Source organism: Ochotona curzoniae, unplaced genomic scaffold (genome assembly GCF_017591425.1).
Source record: "Ochotona curzoniae isolate NIBS_2020 unplaced genomic scaffold, NIBS_Ocur_1.0 scaffold_274, whole genome shotgun sequence".
NCBI lineage: Eukaryota > Metazoa > Chordata > Mammalia > Lagomorpha > Ochotonidae > Ochotona > Ochotona curzoniae.
The window spans coordinates 4,372,203-4,384,612 of record NW_024467101.1 but is presented as its reverse complement, the minus strand read 5'-3'; the positions used below and the strand labels follow the sequence as shown (position 1 = coordinate 4,384,612).

The 12,410-nt window shown below is 60.8% G+C and overlaps 2 protein-coding genes and 1 non-coding gene across 3 annotated transcripts; 1 reads left to right on the top strand and 2 right to left on the bottom strand.

Moving 5' to 3' along the window:
* Positions 1-2,319: 2,319 nt before the first annotated feature.
* On the bottom strand, positions 2,320-7,417 carry RANBP1 (RAN binding protein 1). Its single transcript, XM_041003761.1, has 6 exons — positions 7,131-7,417; positions 5,722-5,858; positions 4,600-4,757; positions 3,509-3,637; positions 2,950-3,015; positions 2,320-2,714 (listed from the first exon to the last, which is right to left on the bottom strand). Exons 1-6 carry the CDS (start codon positions 7,143-7,145, stop codon positions 2,584-2,586), a joined length of 636 nt encoding a protein of 211 aa, XP_040859695.1. The 5' UTR covers positions 7,146-7,417; the 3' UTR covers positions 2,320-2,583.
* LOC121172125 lies at positions 2,789-2,916 on the bottom strand. Its single transcript, XR_005886205.1, has one exon. It is a non-coding gene; the product is annotated as a small nucleolar RNA SNORA77 (small nucleolar RNA).
* Positions 7,418-7,639: 222 nt separating the features above from the next.
* On the top strand, positions 7,640-11,100 carry TRMT2A (tRNA methyltransferase 2 homolog A). Its single transcript, XM_041003760.1, has 12 exons — positions 7,640-7,925; positions 8,072-8,622; positions 8,808-8,916; positions 9,027-9,208; positions 9,290-9,404; positions 9,502-9,617; positions 9,702-9,813; positions 9,980-10,102; positions 10,189-10,264; positions 10,395-10,511; positions 10,598-10,694; positions 10,774-11,100. Exons 1-12 carry the CDS (start codon positions 7,902-7,904, stop codon positions 11,024-11,026), a joined length of 1,875 nt encoding a protein of 624 aa, XP_040859694.1. The 5' UTR covers positions 7,640-7,901; the 3' UTR covers positions 11,027-11,100.
* The last annotated feature ends 1,310 nt before the right edge of the window (positions 11,101-12,410 follow it).

Below are 12,410 nucleotides of genomic sequence, written 5' to 3'. Positions count from 1 at the left end.
CGGGTGGTGGGTGTCGTGGCCAGGCTGAGGGTCCTCGCTCCAGTTTCTCCACATGGAGCTCCTGTGGCAATAAGGAGGGGATGGTGACCCGCCCGCTTCCCTGCCCACCTGGCTGGTCTGAGCTGGCCCGCAGGCAGGACACCAGCCCCCCTCTACATGCCAGAGTGTGTGTGCTGTCTCCAGTGCACGTGGGGCAAACCCCTTCATCCTGCTAGAGAAAGGGGTGCCCTTGGGTGGGCCACCCGGTGCTGGTTCAGGGGCCCCCAGGCAGCACAGGCCCACCTCCTGAGGAGATCCCACTCAGGCGCTGCTGCCTGGAAAGCGGCTGCTTTGAGTTGGACCAGCCGCGGAGCGCCCCCAAATGCGGCCTGGGGGATCCTGTTGGGAGAACAGGGGAGCAGGCTGAGGATGGCCTGCACCCAGACCTCTCCGAGATAGACTCCTCTACACAGCAAGAAACCCCGGCCTCCCCAAGAGTGGCTGGGGATGCCTTCACACCTCAGACGTGGACACACACTGACCCCTCTCCCCGCCAGGCTGATGGAGCAATGCACCCCAGCTGAAAGATGCTCCTGCCCCTGGTGCACCTGAACTTGAAAGCCCCAGACCCCTCACCAGTGGTGCCACACACCTTTGCAGAGCCCTGGACTCACTCATGGACTCCCTTGTGGGGGAGAGTTCTGGACCAGGCTACTGCTGCTGAGCCCACGGCCACAGACAAGGAAAAGGAGGCACAAAACAACCCCTAACCTGTTCCACGACTGGCCTAGTTACCCCTGCCTAGCCTTTGTCCAAAAGTGTGAGCTGGAACATTCTGGAAGTCAACAGTTAGGCAGTTTTAACTTGAGTACCCTTCTGAGTTGCATGAAATCATGCAAACGACCACCGTGTGCCCCCCCCCCCAGTGTTAGCCCCCCTCAGTGTTAACTGAGACCTGTGCCCCAGGCCCCGTCAACAGCATAAAACACTTCTTGTGACAAGGCCAAAGTGCTCAACTTTCTAGGAAAAAAAACATCATATGCTCAGGTTGCCATGATCCAGACACCACATTCACTTTGTATTTGTGATGTTATTACTTGTTACAGCGTATGTCTCTGCTTAAGCCCAATTTTTTTATATTTATTTTTATTGGAAAGTCAGATTTACAAACAGCCCCAAGTGGCCACAATGGCTGGAACTGAGCCTAACTAAAGCCAGGAGCCTCCTCTTCTGGGTCTCCCACAAGGGCACAGGGTCCCAAGGCCACAAGACAGAGCTAGATGGGAAGCGGGGCCGCTGGGATTAGAAACGGCGCCCATATGGGATCCTGGCACATGCAAGGTGAGGACTTAAACCACTATGCTATTGTGCCGGGCCTGTCAATTTAAATTTTAACATGGGGACAGGAGTCCCAAAATTGATGGAAAGTTGATATTGTGGTAGTGCTAGATTATGAGTGCCAGTTAGCGTTCCTGCTGCTCCACTTCTGATCCAGCAGCTAATCCGCCTGGGAAAGCAGCAGAGGACGGACCGAGTGCTTGGATCTCTGCACCCATGTGGGAGAGACTTGCGTGAAGCTCCTGCCTTAAAATGGCCCAGTCCTGGCAATCTGGAGAGTAAAGCAGGGAAAAGATCTTTCTCTGCATTTCAAATAAACATCAAACAAACCAAAAACACAATCAGGTAGAGGGGACCCCGCCTGCAAACAGAGGTTGAACAGTTTGCACGAGCTCCTACACGCATCCTTGCTTGGCTGTACCGTGTGCAAGGCAGGCTGCTCCCTGCTGTAGGGTTCCCTTGCAGCATGGTCCCCCAGGACAGACGGAAAGTCCAGCCCCTGCCCTCTGTGGGAAGGGTGGGCTTCCTGGAGGAAGAGGCCACAGCATCATTCCATTGGCAGCCCAGCCACCTCTATCAGCACCATCACCTCTGTCACAGGCACACGAGAGTTTTGTACCTTCCACAGGTGGGCAGACAGCAATAGTGACCAGTTAAGTCTGGAACACAACCTCTGGATGTGTTTCCCAGAAGAAGGCCTGTCAGCCACCCTAGGGCATGCCCAGCGATCTTACTGCCACTCAAGGGTGGCATCCTAGCCCATTCCCATCCTGCCCTGGACAGATCCCCCCCCCCCCCTGCCATTCCAGCAGTTACCCCTTAGTGTGGCAGGGCTGCCAGCCTGGCCAAGTCTCTAGAAGCAGCAGGCCCTGTGAACCCCCCACCGCCATTGTTGACCTGCGATGTAGCAGCCACGCAGACAGACCTGTGCATGAGCCTGGGGGAGTCAGGGTAGCCCCAGGCCACTTCCACCCCACCAACAGGCAGCACTGGCATCAGGTCCAGGTTTCAAATGTGTTTTTATTTGCTATCTTTGATGCCTATAAATAAGTGTTTCCACTATGGAAAAAGAAAAGTTAGCACAGTACATTTTCATGACTGGGGAATGGACAGAATTTTAAATTCAGTTCTTTATATAAAGTCCCTTGCAAAAACAAAAATAAAACAGAAAAGAATGGGAGGGGCGCCCAGGGTTTTTTTAAAAAAAATAAAATAAAGAAAAAAAGGCAGAAGGAGAAGAAAAGAATGAGGAAACGGGGTGGTGGCTCATTGCTGCTCTGTGGCGGGCTCCGCTGCGGCCTCCTGGGCCTGCCCTGCCGGCTGCCCACTCTCCTCCTTCACCGAGAGGGCCTGCAACTTCTCAGCCACGTTCTCGGTGGTGTCGTTCTTGCTGGATCCTGTCCAAGGCGGGGTGGCACAGTCAGACACTGCAGCTGCAGCCACCCCCCGCTCCGCGCTTCCTCCCCCAGCACCCTGTGTCCCCGGAGTAGCCGCATCACCCGACGGGTGCAGTCGAGGTGGGCACGGCACCCGGAAGGCTTCTCTGGCAGACGGAAAAAGCACCTGCCAGTGGCTGCAGCAGGTGCAGAGTGCGTCTGCGGGGACCCCTCCCCACCGGAGACACCTGCTCACCTTTCTCACCCAGCTCCTCCATCTCTTTCCTGCACTCCTCAAACTTTGTTTTGAACTTCTGTGCATCTGTGGAAAGAAGGGACAGTGTCCTGAGGCCCAAGCAGCAATGGCGGGTTAATCCTCAGCCAGGGGCTCCCACGCTGGGTAGCGATGCTCTGCTGGATCAGAACCCAAGTAACTGGGACTGCAGCTGGCTTGCAAGAGTCGCATTGAGTTTCTGATGATCTGAGCCATCTGATCACAGCCCTGAGCTGGCCAAAGCTTCCCTGCTTTAGGTTCTGCCCTTGATCAGACAGGCCTGCTCCCAGAGCACACCTGTCAGTCCACCACTGACCCCCAACTTTTGACAGGCCCGATCAGAAAGCCCTGGAGTGGGGTGGTCAGCCCATGGCTGTGCTGAGGAAGCCTAGGGGCCTGCTGATCTGACTGAACCCCCAGCCAGAGCAGGTACTCAGTGACAGCTCTGGGGACACTTAGTGTCCTGTGCTTCAGTGTGACCACACTTCTGGCCTGGGTCAACCCTCCCTGAGCAAAAGGGCTCTGTGCATGCTCTGCTCACTCTCAGCATTGAGGAAACGAATGGCAAGCAGCTCCGGCTTCGGGCACTCGTCGGCAAAGTCAGCATGGGTGTTCCACACCCAGGCGCGGTCACTGCCTGCGTTGGGCTTCAGCTCCATCATCGGTGTGACTGGGAAGAGGGAGAAGCCTGTGAGGATTGTGGGGCCCAAGGCCAGCCCAGTCCTATGGTATGCCACCCAGCCCCCCTCCAGACTGGGCACCAGGCCTCCACCAAGTGCCAAGCGGCAGGCATTTGACCCCTACTCCGTGAATACACCCCATCACCATTAGGCTCCTCCCCAGCCACAAGGAGGCTGGCATTCCCACTTTTTCTTCCTTTAAGGGATACTAGGCATGGGGACCCCCCACTTTGGAAAAGAGGACGGGGTGTGTGTATGTGAACTGAGCAGGACCCTGCTAAGCAAGCTATGTGACACGTGGCTGTGCCTGCCCTTGCGCACCTCACAGGGGAGCCCTGGCAGGCAGATGAAAGGTGCCCTTGCATGGGGGCAGCGCCCATTCAGGTGAGCCGCCTGCTGCCTAGGGCCACCAGGAGCCCACAACAGATCTTCCTACGTCATGGACGACAGTACCGGGGCCTCTGGTGAGCATACCTACACTGCCCCGGCTGGAGAGCCAGCCCTGCCTGTGACCCTCCCAGAAAGGCTCCCCAGCCACTCTCCAAGGGAGCCATTAGGGCCACACCACAACTGGTGCACCACCCTGCCCGCCCCAGGAAGTACACCGCATGCAGATAGCTCCGCCCAGACGCTGGGGACCAACTTCCAGTTCTCACAAACAACCAGCACCCCAACATGGGAGGAAATGACATACATTGGGCTTGAAATGAGGCAGGACGGCCGCACTAACCACTACCCAAGCATGGGGACCCAGGAGGGCCACTCAAGGGTGCAGTGGCTATCTTCTCCCCAGGCCTGCATCCTGCTTAGCCCCCCAGATCATTCTAGGGTGGCAGAGCTCCCGCCTTGCCCTAGACAGGAAAACTGCTGCACACACACTCTGCTCTCTCCCAGCCCAGGTTGTGTGTGCCAACATGGGAGCACACACTCCCGGAGGCCAGGTGGTGCCTACTGTAGTGGTTGGCGCAGATCTTGAGGGTCTTGTCCCTCCTCATGAGCAAGCGGATGGTCCCCTTCTCCTTGTGCTTCAGGAGCTTCACGTCACCCGTGCCGCGCTCCTTCCACTCCGGGAGGTCGTTCTCAGAAGCAAATCGGAAAAGCTTGGCCCGCCTGTGGGAAAGCCACCAGGTGAGCGGGCGCCAGCAGATAGATGCCCAGCAACCAGACCCGACAGCACCAGCAAGAGCAGGCAAGCTGCTGTCACCAGTCACTTGCGCCCCATAACCAGGAGCCCAAGCTGCCCCGGCAGGAATGCCTGCATCTAACAGATGCCAGGGACAGCACTTCTGCAAGCAGGCAAGGCCGAGGACCCCACCGCCAGGCTCCCCATCAGGACCAAGATGCCAAGACCCCCCCTCCATGGGACACTGGCTTCCCCTGGTGGCACGGGCAAGGGGCAGTCCCGGGCAGTCTGCATGCTCAGAGGATGCCTGTTGCTCCCTGGTGCCACAGGGCTGCCCTCAGCTCCAGGCCCCACCTGGGCCTCTTGGACTACCTTGGGGTGCAGGAATGGGGTCTAAGGACTTAGCCAGGGGCTGAACCAGTCCCTGCGTGCTCACACCCCACACCTGTCCCCAAAAGTGGCCAACTAGCTTCTACTTGTATACTGCAGGCCCTTTCTGCAACCTGCCCCAGAATCCACACCCCCTAATGCAGGCTGGGGTGAGGTGCTAGGGTCACATGAGGTCACTAAGGTGGCAGGAACCCAAATTGACATTCAGCACTTGGTATGAGGAGGTCCAGGCTAGCCATTTGCTGCCCCTTCCCCCATCCAGGTCTGGGACTTTTTAGCCTGTGCTGCGGCAGCTGGAACACACCACACACTTGTCACCACACGGATCCAGGTCTTCATAAAATTAGGGGGGAGCAGCCAGGAGGCTGACAGCCCTGGCCACTGTGGCCATCAGGGGAGGGAGCTGTTGTGCGCGGGCTCTGCCTTTTAACATGACACATCAATCTTCCAAATCAATCTATCAATCAATCGACAGGCAGATAACACAGATTGCAGCCTCAGACTTGGGGGAAGACAACTACTTCCGGGGGAGGCGGGGCATGAGGGCAAGCAATCGCTTACATTTTGAAAAGTTCCTCTTCATCTTCTTCCAGTGTTTTGATCTCTTGCTCGGGAAGAGACACTATGGGTTCAAACTGGGGGTCGTGGTTGGACTCGTCGGCGTTTTCCGTGGAGGTGTCGTGGTCCTCGTGAGTGTCCTGCAGAAGGAGAGGTGTTCGCAGGTGACCCTGCTGGCCCACGGTGGCCATGCAGCTCCTGGTCTCGCTGCAAAGCAAAGCAGGAACTGGAACCCGGAGCATCCCCGCCTCCCCACGCAGTCCCTGGTGAGGGCTGCCAGGCCGAAACCTGCCTACCCCAGTACCTCCCTGCGTGGGAAGATCAAACGGCCAGCGAGGACCGAGGCCCTGAAGGCAACTCCTCCAGTTTCTCATGATTTGAGGAAAGAAAAAAAAAAAAAAAAAATCGAACTCCAAGCTCGGGTTGGCCCACCCTGAGACAACTGAGGTTTTGACGCTGATAAGAAAAAAAAATCACATGCAGGCAAACTCCTAAAACTCTTAATTACAGGGCACGATCACACCAGGGCTAGGCACGTGGCTCGGCGGACCAAATGTCCGCTAAAGAAGAAATATTTTCTAAAAATACATGAAGCCAGACACACCGGCGCGAGGTTTTCCAGGCCCTTGCCCCGGATCCCCCTCCATCCAGCACTGCGGCTCCGCTGCGGGGAAACACAAAGCCGCCCCCGCCCCGCTCGGGGGGAGCCCGGAATGAATGGAAGAACTGCCTTGCGTGGGAGCCACGCGGTAGTAAGAACGGTGGTGAGGCAGCGCACGGGCCCCCCAAGGTCACGCGGGGAGCCACGCACCACCCCGAGGCCACGAGGAGCACCTCCCAGCGCCCCCCAAGACCACACAGCACCCCACGAGACCAGGTGGGGAGCCATGGAGCACCTCCAGGGCCACGCGAGGAGCCTCGCAGAAACCCGCGAGACCAAGTAGGGAGCTACGGAGTACCCCCAGGGCCTCACAGCACCCCCAGGGCCACGCGAGGAGGCTTGCAGGACCCCCATGGCCACGCGGGGAAGGTCGCAGAGCCCCAGCGCCACGCGGGTTGGCTCGCAGCACCCCAGGTCCACGCGAGGAGGCTCGCAGCACTCCACGGCCACGCGAGGAGGCTCGCAGGACCCCCATGGCCACGCGGGGAGGCTCGCAGGACCCCCATGGCCACGCGGGGAGGGTCGCAGAGCCCCAGCGCCACGCGGGGAGGCTCGCAGCACCCCAGGGCCACGCGGGGAGGCTCGCAGCACCCCAGGGCCACGCGGGGAGGCTCGCAGCACCCCGAGGCCTCCCGCAGGCCGGGACGGGGGTTGGAGGCCGCGGCGCGGGGCCGCCCACGTGGCCACCGGGAAGCGGCCCCGGCTCCCCACCCCCACCCCGGCTCCGACCCGCCCGGGGCCCCGGCCGCACCTTGGTGGCCGCCATGGGGGCGCGGCGGCTCGGGCGTCGCGGACTCCGCGGCCTCTGGGCGGCTGCTCGTGTCGGAGATCTCTTTTTCTTTTTTTTAACTCCCCGTCCGCTCTGGCGCCGGCGCCTCCCGCCCAGCCGATCGCTCTTCTCTTCTCTTCCCTCCGCCCCGCGACCCGAACCCCGACCCCTGACCCCGGCGGCGGGAAACGCGCCGCGATTCAAAACCAGCGCAGCTTTATTGGCTCAGGCGGCGGACACTCTCATTGTCCAGCCCGCCCCGCGCTTCCCGCCAAAACGCCCCCGCGGCGCATGCCCGGCACCCCCCACCCGCCGGCGCGAACGCGCGCACTCCCGGCGGCCCCCGCGCGCGTTTCCGTTTCCCCGCCGGCCCCGCGCGCGCGCCCCTCGCTCCCGACAAAGTGCCTCCCCTGTCGGAGCGGCGCGAGGCGATGACGCCACCGGAAGTCAGGACCATAGAAACGAAGCCTCCTCGGCGTGCCTCGCTGGCCGACTGGAGGAGTGGCTGGGCGGACCGAGGCCGGTGTCCGTCGCGGGCCCCGGGCGGGCGGTGCTGCTCCTGCCCGGAAACCCGGACCAGATCATCGAGGGTTCGAGTCCCGCCCCTGCGCCCGGGGCGGGTGTGTCTGTGTGGGGCTGACACGTGGCGTCGGGCTTGCATTTCTGAGCATCTGCTCTGAGACAGGCCCAGAACGCGGCTTCAGGCGGCCTCGCAGTGGGAGCGCAGGGCGGCAGGCTCCTGAAGCCGGTGACATGAGCGACACCCTCGAAAATCAAGTACAATAAAAAGCAGACACGGAGCGGGGTGGCGTGGGGGTGTGGGGTTCGCGGGAGCTGGCGGCGGCGGGCGGGGCATCGCGCGCACTGATGGGGGACCAGGGTTTGGGGAGGGTGTCCAGCCCTTCTTGCCTGCGCCCACACAGAGTCTGGAGCCCATGGAAGGCTGCGGCCCGGAGAGCAGCAACGCCCCGGGGACCCCTGCAGCCGCAGCGCCCCGGGAAGACGGGGAGCCTGAGGAGGCCCCGCCCGGACCCTACGGCTACATCCGGGCCGACCTGTTCACTTCGGAGATCTTCAAGCTGGAGCTGCAGCATGTCCCCCGGCACGCCAGCTTCAGCGACGTGCGGCGCTTCCTGGGCCGCTTCGGCCTGCAGCCGCACAAGACCAAGCTCTTCGGGCAGCCGCCCTGCGCCTTCGTCACGTTCCGCAGCGCGGCCGAACGCGACAAGGCCCTGCGCGTGCTGCACGGCGCGCTCTGGAAAGGCAAGCCGCTCAGCGTGCGCCTCGCGCGGCCCAAGGCCGACCCCATGGCCCGCAAGAGGCGACTAGAGGGTGAGGCCAGGGGCGAGGGCGAGACTCCAGCGGCGCCCACACAAGTGGCCGACGTGGTCACTCCGCTGTGGACGGTGCCCTACGCCGAGCAGCTGGAACGGAAGCGGCTGGAGTGTGAGCAGGTGCTGCAGAAGCTGGCCAAGTGAGTGGACCGTCCCTCTGTGCGTGCTTAGGGAAGAACCTGCAGGAGGGTCCCAGCTACTTCAGGGAGCAAGGCCAGGAAGAAGCGCCTCCCTGTGCTAGGCCGCGGGGGCTACGAAATGATTCCAGCAGGAGGACGCAGTGGCTGGCAAGGTCTGAGTGCACCTCCATCCGCCTGTCCCACAGGGAGATCGGAAGTACCAACCGCGCCCTGTTGCCCTGGCTGCTCTCACAGAGGCACAAGCACAACAAAGCATGCTGCCCGCTGGAGGGGGTGCGGCCGTCACCCCAGCAGGTCAGGCATGGGGTGCCACAGAGAGCTGCCGGTCCACAGCCCCTTGTGTTGGCTACCCGCGGCACAGGCTGGGTTAAACCTGTGCGGCCCCTCTGTTCACCACCCTGCAGACCGAGTACCGCAACAAGTGTGAGTTCCTGGTCGGCGTTGGGGTAGATGGGGAGGACAACACGGTGGGCTGCCGGCTTGGCAAGTATAAGGGTGGTACGTGCGCTGTGGCACCCCCCTTTGACACGGTGCACATCCCCGAGGCCACCAAACGGGTGGTGAAGGCTTTCCAGGAATTCATCCGGTGAGGTGCCTTCCTGGGGAGGCAGGTGGGGGAGGGAGCCTGCTGAGCAGATGTCATATTATTACATTGGGCTGCCCACAGATCCACCCCCTACTCGGCCTACGACCCTGAGACGTACACAGGCCACTGGAAACAGCTGACTGTGCGTACCAGCCGCCAGGGCCAAGCCATGGCCACTGCCTACTTCCATCCCCAGGTTTCTGCAAGCAGCCCTGCTGGGGGAGGGTGCCCGGCCTGCTGGTGGTGTGTTCCTGGCATGGCCTCATGGGCCTCTCCTGCCACCCTGACTCCAGAAGCTGGGCTCTGAAGAGCTGGCGGAGCTGAAGGCGTCCCTGGCGCAGTACTTCACCGAGGGGCTCGGCAAGACCAGCGGTGTCACCTCCCTATACTTTGCAGAGGAGGGACAGCGGTGAGCAACTCAGATCCTGGGACTGGGGTTGGCCTTGCAGGGCCCTAGGTGATACCGACAGGCCTGTCCCCCTGCCACCTGTAGGAAGACCCCCAGCCAGGAGGGGCTGCCCCTGGAGCACCTAGCTGGGGACCGCTGCATCCATGAGGACCTGCTGGGCCTCACCTTCCGCATCTCCCCCCACGCCTTCTTCCAGGTAGCCCCATACCACATCTGGATGTAGTGAGGGTGGAAGGGGCCAGGGCAGGGACCCCTCTGGTCACTGGGGGTACAGGCACCTGGCCTCCACAAAGACGGACAGGGGCTGTATGAGATGAGGTGAAGTCATGACTACTGCTGTTGCTCTGCTGCCCGCCCTGCAGGTGAACACAGCAGCGGCCGAGGTGCTCTACACAGTCATCCGCGAGTGGGCACAGTTGGATCAGGGCAGCACAGTGCTGGACGTGTGCTGTGGCACTGGCACCATCGGCCTGGCCCTGGCCCAGGTGATCCCCCTGCCCCACCTTGCAAACCTCTAGAAGCCTCTGGGACAGGAGGAGGTCACCAACCACCCTCCCCCCCCCCCTTTCAGAAAGTGAAGAGGGTCATTGGGATAGAGCTGAGCCAAGAGGCTGTGGAGGATGCCCGGGCAAACGCCCGTGCCAATGGTGAGGGCTGGCAGCCACGTCACGGGCAGGTGGGCAGGCCTCAAGACCTGGGGGGGGGTTGCACCAGAGGCTTTCCCCAGCTGGGGAGTGGGCAGCGGAGCCTCTGACAGGGCTGGGGGCCTTTTCCTAGAGCTGAGCAATGTGGAGTTCCACTGCGGCAAGGCCGAGGACCTGGTGCCTGCCCTGGTGAGCAGACTTGCCTCCCAGCAGCTTGTGGCCATCCTGGATCCACCCCGCGCCGGCCTGCGTGAGTGGCTGCTTAGGGAGGTGGTCGGGCTGAGGTGCCGGCTCAAACTTGGAGACCCGTCCCACACCCATACTCCTGCCTCTCAGATTCCAAGGTGATACTGGCGGTCCGCAGAGCTGAGAACCTCAAGCGGCTCCTCTATGTCTCATGCAACCCACGGGCAGCCATGAGCAACTTTGTGGAGTAAGTGTGGGCAGGGATCAGGAAGCGGACAGCTCCCCCACTGCCCTGGGCAGCTGACCAAAACCACTTTCCCCTATAGTCTGTGCAGGGCTCCATCTAACCGCGTAAAGGGCACCCCATTCCGGCCCATGAAGGCTGTGGCCGTGGACCTGTTCCCACAGACTCCACATTGTGAGATGCTCATCCTGTTTGAGAGGGTAGAGCACCCCAACGGCACTGCGGCACTGGAGCATGGGGACCCTGCCGCCCAGCTGCCCCCAGGGCCTCCTGATGGCAGCCCAGAGGCCCTGGGCACCACAGAGCCAACCTTACTGGAGCAGGATGCCTCATGAAGACAGAAGCCCTGTGACACCCCAGGGTGCTAGGTGGGGAGCAGTGTGTGTGTGTGTTGGGAGGACTTGTGTGCCACTGTGGCCTGCCTGCCACCACCTCAGAGGGGCAGAATAAACAAGCGCTGAACTAAGATATCTGTGACGATGCATCGCTTTGGCATGTAGGGGCCCTTTATACCCCATGGGTGTACAGCAGCAGGACACTCTAGTCATTTCCCCCCCCCCCCCCATGAGAAATGCCTGGCCTCTGGGGGCCACCTTCTCCATAGCCCTGAGCCCAATAAGGATCTGCCCGGCTGGGTTGAACAGGGTGCTAGGACTTGCTGCTTCAGCCAAGAGAGGCAGACACTGGATGTGCCAGGGTGCAGGCTAGCGCAAATGGCTGACCCTAACACCCCTGCACCTGGCTAAAGGCAGGTCCTTCCTAAAGCTTGGCTTGGGAAGGGCTGAGGCAAGGCCAGAATCCAGCCCCACTTCTGTGGAAGCTGGTGTCTGTCCTCTGTGTGTGTGGGAGAGCAGTTCTAGGAGAGGCCTGGCCAGTTGGTAGCTCACAAGCCCCAGGCTTCTGGGGCACAAGAAAGCAACACAGCCACTCCCTCTTGGACAGTTTGCTTTATGCTTCAGGCAACCAGAGCTGGCACACAAGCAGCACTGGCACCAGTACCCAGCATGCCTGTGCACACAGTGGCTGGAGGTAGGGGGTAGCTGCGACCCACTGTGCTAGTGTCACCGTGCGGCTCCTTGGCTGCAGGGGATCAGACGCATGGGCTTTGGCTCCTGGGTGCATCTGGCTGTTTAAGGGCAAGTCAGGGTCAAGTGACTATGCAGAGCTGCAGACAGGAAGCAAGACAGAAGCGATTACAGCAGTGGGATGCGGAGCTTTCCCTGGGGACCACATAGAAGCCAACTCAGTCACACAGGCAGTGCGGGAGGGAGACACCGAGGCTGGCACATGGCCCATCAGCATCCTCGGGTGTGGTGACACTGCAACGCTACTGTGTCTGACGGTGCCCAAGCCACGTGCTGGGAAAGGAGCCACTTGTAGGCACCCAGCAAGCACGGGAAATGGGAGAGCAGGCCAGGCTGCGCAGAGGACCCATTTCCTGCTTCGATATCATCTCTTACTAAAATGCAAGATTCCAAATCTACCTTTCTACTTGCTGCAAAAGTTTCTCTCCAAATGCTAAAATGCCATAAAAGCTTTAAAAATTGAGGTTTGCACAGGTGGGCTTAACTGCACACATCTTTGTAAAAAAAAAAAACAAAAAACAAAAAAAACCTGGCACCAAGGCCAGTGACCGCAGTGGCTTCAGCGTTGTGGCAGACTGTAGAGCATTAAGACTGACCCAGAAAAGCAGCCGAGGCAGCCAGGGCACCAGGTGGC

Coding starts and splice junctions, on each gene's coding strand:
- RANBP1 (XM_041003761.1), bottom strand. Junction 3,016..3,508: donor TCGTTTCCTCAATGCTGAGA/GTGAGCAGAGCA, acceptor TTCTTTCCACAG/ATGCACAGAAGTTCAAAACA. Junction 2,715..2,949: donor GGAGGAGCTGGGTGAGAAAG/GTGAGCAGGTGT, acceptor CGCCTTGGACAG/GATCCAGCAAGAACGACACC.
- TRMT2A (XM_041003760.1), top strand. CDS start 7,902: ATGAGCGACACCCTCGAAAATCAA. Junction 7,926..8,071: donor GCGACACCCTCGAAAATCAA/GTACAATAAAAA, acceptor GCGCCCACACAG/AGTCTGGAGCCCATGGAAGG. Junction 9,405..9,501: donor CTGCCTACTTCCATCCCCAG/GTTTCTGCAAGC, acceptor CCCTGACTCCAG/AAGCTGGGCTCTGAAGAGCT.